Raw genomic sequence first — 4,158 nt, 5'->3', positions numbered from 1 at the left:
CCTTCAGATCCCTCGGTGCCGTACACACCGTTCTGAGTTTAGATTCTTTAAAGATGACGATCGAAGTGATGGGTCTGCACATGTAATAAATACACTGAGTCCTGTTATTGAGGCCGTTTGTCCGGCTCAGTCCCAGGGCTAAAGGAGAACCGTTGTTTTCTGAAGAAATTCCAAAGAAATTAGTAAGTGTTTTGAAATATCGATTTAAATAGATTCTGTTACATAATGAAGCTTTGGGGAGAATGGTTGATTAAATCTGTTTGTTCAACTGAATGTGACTAACATCTCTGATGGTGCGTTCCATCTAACTGTCCCGGAGGAGGATCCCCTCTGGTATAAGTAAGGGATCCTTTGACCGAATAGACACTTTTCAGTCACAGCCTCGTGTCCAACGCTGCAGACATCGCTCCTTCACACTGAACATGGACGATCCAGTCATCTTTGAGATAGAACGTATTTACTATCCCGTTCTTGCAGCCGTTGGTATTACGGGTAAGGAAATAGAACTAGTCATCGTGTAAACCAATGTAACTGTTACTGCTCTATTCGCTGGTCTTGCTCTGTAACATATTGGTCTTGGTACGTTTTGATTGATGCAATACATACATAACACGGATTAACATAGAGAGAGACAAATATAGAGAGAGTGTGTTTGTCAGAGAGATAAATAGAGAGAAAGAGAGAGCGAGAGATAAAAACAGAGAGAAAGAGATAAATACGTACAACAAGACTAATTGGATCGCTCTTTCAAAGAGCTGGCAGAGGCACAATGGGCCGAAAGGCCTCCTTCTGTGCTGTATCATTCTATGATTCTATGATTATTTTTCTTGATATGTTTGTGATATAATCGCCTATTCCGTTCATTGTACAGTATTTTTGTTGCCTACTTAATAGGACTTCATGATTGAAATTATGAACTGTTTTGAATTTTCAACACAAGAAATAATGGCAATTTATTCCCCTGCACTGTGTGATGGAGAATTCCTTATCTCGAATAGACGCTGGCATAAAACAGAATATAAAACTTAGTCGGGCTGTGAGAAAACATACGAGTTCACAAGGATCAAGGTCCCACAAAACGATGGTTTGGTGCTGCTGATAGTGAATTGATCACAGTCATTACATTGATTCAAAACAATCTTTGCCAATGCCAAAAGTTGACTATTTGATCAATATAAATGAATGGTTCTTTGGTCTGTGATAATTGACTGCCTTTTGTTCCACTTTATTTGCAGAGATAGTCCCGGACTATCCAGGGTTAACACGCCCTGTCTGAGACTTGTGAGAATTAGATAGGACCGTGGCCTTTTTGACAGTGAGCGCGTTGCCCAGAGGTCACCTATGTAGCAATTCTATTGGATGTTAGCTAGCGCCCTGTGGTCAGTGTGCTTCAGTCTTGCAACTAGAAAATTAGCTGTTTAAACTAGATGGGATGGCCAAGCCATGGGAGATTTATCTACAATAAATTTAATAAAATATGATTAGACAGACAACAAAGGATATCTCCACTGATTGTTGATGAAGGAGACATTCAGCACGGCAACACTTTGCAGATCATTGTTTGGTTTCTGAACAAAAACGGTACAACTGAAACAGGCATCATAGTATCATAGTAACATCGTAGGCACAGCACGGGTGGAGGCCATTCGGCCCATCGTGCCTGTGCCGGCTCTTTCAACGAGTTTTCCAATTAGTCCCATTGCCCGCTTCTTTCCCCATAGCCTCTAAATGTATTTCCTTCAAATATTTATGCAATTCCCTTTAGAAATTAGTATTGAATCTGATCCCACCGCCCTTTCAGGCAATGCATTCCAGATCATTACTACTCGCTGAGTAAAAAAAATGTTTCCTCAAGCCGCCTCTGGTTCTTTTGCCGATCACCTTAAAGCAGTGTTCTCTGGTTACCGACCCTTGTGCCACTGGAAACAGCTTCTCATTATTTACTCTCTTAAAACCGTTTATGATTTTGAACATCTCTATCAAAGCTCGCCTTCATATTCTCTGTTCTGAGGAGAACAATCCCAGTTTCTCCAGTCTCTCCACACAACTGAAGTCCTCCAGCATTCTAGTACATTTCTTCTACAACCTCTCTAAGGCCTTGACATCCTTCCTAAAGGATGGTGCCCAGAATTGAACACAATACTCCAGCTGAGGCCTAACCAACGTTTCATAAAGATTTAGCACAATTTCCTTGTTTTTGTACTCTAAGCCTCTGTTAATAAAGCCGGGATCCCATATGCTTCTTTATGAGCCTTCTCGACTTGTCCTGCCGCCTTCAAAGACTTGAGTTTGTGCACCCCCAGGTCTCTGTTCCTCCACCCTCTTTAAAATTGTACCGTTTAGTTTATATTGCCTCTCCTTATTCTTCCTACAAAAATGCATCACCTCACACTCCTCTGCATTTAATTTGATCGGCCATATGTCTGCCCATTTCACCAGTCTATCTCTGTCCTCCAGAAGTCTGTTACTATCTTTCATATTGCTTACTACAGGTGGATTTGCGTAAAACATTAATACTCTATATTAGGATTGCAATTTAAATAAAAAGCTCTGGACATTGTGTCAATGGAATCTGTACATGATGAGTAATATGGTTTCAACACTCGCCAATCCTAGATTTCCCTAATTATTGGGGAAATAAATCGCGCGCTGGCGAGTGTATATGCAGTCAGTGTGTTTGGGATCTCAGTATCCAACAGAGCTGGGAAATGAGTCATCATTGATTGAGGCTCAGATTGAGACGGGAACTGATGAATGGAGCGAAGGGAACTTCAGTAGATGGGGGCAGAAATGGACAAAAAAGGAAAATGAGACCTAGGATTTTGTAAGAATGTCACTTGATTGAACCCCTTTCATTCGATTGATCTCTCTTTAAGAAAATTAAAACACTCCACCAACTCTGCGTTAAATTATTTTCGAGCTCCACTCCGAATTTCCTCTCCCCCTCGAAGCCGCCACGCCGTAGATTCCCTAACTCTCCGAGCAATCTATTTTGTACTGAATCTGCTAATAGTTTCCTTTATTTTCTCTGACAGTTAACTTGGTGGCGATTGTGATCCTGTCCCGAGGAAAGTGCGGACTCTCCAAATGTATCACTCGCTACCTGGTTGCCATGGCAGCGGCCGATCTAACGGTGGTGATCATTGAAGTCATACTGAAGCGAATTAACAACATTTACTTGCCCCTAAATTTCTTGTTCATCACTCCCATATGCGCCCTGAAACTTGTCATGAAGATTGCGGCACTGGACTGCTCGGTTTGGTTCAAGGTCGCTTTCACCTTCGATCGCTTCGTCGCCATTTGCTGTCAGAATCTCAAACCAAAGTTTTGTTCCCAGAGGACGGCGAGCCTGGTTGTGGGGACAGTGTGTGTGCTGGGCTGTTTGAGGAGCATTCCCTTTTACTTTGTGTACGAACCCCAACTTATAATTAACAATGTCCCGTATTTTTGTATTTTAACCTATGCCTATCACACCTCGCCCTTGTGGGCGGCGTCCGAGTGGTTCGACAGCATTTTAACCCCTTTACTGCCCATCTTCTTCATCCTGTTATTCAATGCTCTCACCGTCAAAAATATTATAATGTCCAATATAGTCCGCAGGGCACTCCTGAGGAATGTCGATAATCACAATGATCCAGAGACCGAGAACCGAAAGAAATCCATGATTTTACTCTTCACTCTATCCGGCAATTTCATTCTACTCTGGGCCACGTATGTTGTACATTCCTTAAGTTGCCGGTTGAAAAACTACAATTATACAGACAAATATTACAGTAACCCAATATACATCAATCAGCAAACGGGATACATGCTGCAGCTTCTCAGCTCCTGCACCAACACGTGTATCTATGGACTGACACTGAGGAAATTTAGAGACGAGCTGAAGAATGGGGTGAAATATCTGTTCACACTGAATGGGAAATTATGTAAATAACAAACAACTGACAAAAAACTGCAGCAGCATTTGTAAATTTACAACCCAGTCCCCTCTTCTATTTTATAACACCACGCTGGCAGGTGATTGGAAGAAGGAGACTGGATGTCTTGAGAGGTAATTGGCCATTTCTACCAATAGGCAGAAGAAGGCATGTTGGATTTCAATATGAATTACTTGGCAAGGGCTAAGGTGTTCACAACATGAAAGCGAGACATGGGAAG

The 4,158-nt window shown here is 42.0% G+C and overlaps 1 protein-coding gene across 1 annotated transcript; it reads left to right on the top strand.

The window, feature by feature from the left end:
* Window positions 1-422: 422 nt before the first annotated feature.
* LOC137312487 (probable G-protein coupled receptor 139) lies at window positions 423-3,934 on the top strand. The gene is made up of 2 exons (XM_067979031.1): window positions 423-492; window positions 3,036-3,934. Exons 1-2 carry the CDS (start codon window positions 423-425, stop codon window positions 3,932-3,934), a joined length of 969 nt encoding a protein of 322 aa, XP_067835132.1.
* Window positions 3,935-4,158: the final 224 nt, after the last annotated feature.

This window comes from Heptranchias perlo, unplaced genomic scaffold (genome assembly GCF_035084215.1).
Source record: "Heptranchias perlo isolate sHepPer1 unplaced genomic scaffold, sHepPer1.hap1 HAP1_SCAFFOLD_43, whole genome shotgun sequence".
Classification (NCBI taxonomy): Eukaryota; Metazoa; Chordata; class Chondrichthyes; order Hexanchiformes; family Hexanchidae; genus Heptranchias; species Heptranchias perlo.
This window is presented reverse-complemented; position numbering and strand designations above follow the sequence as displayed.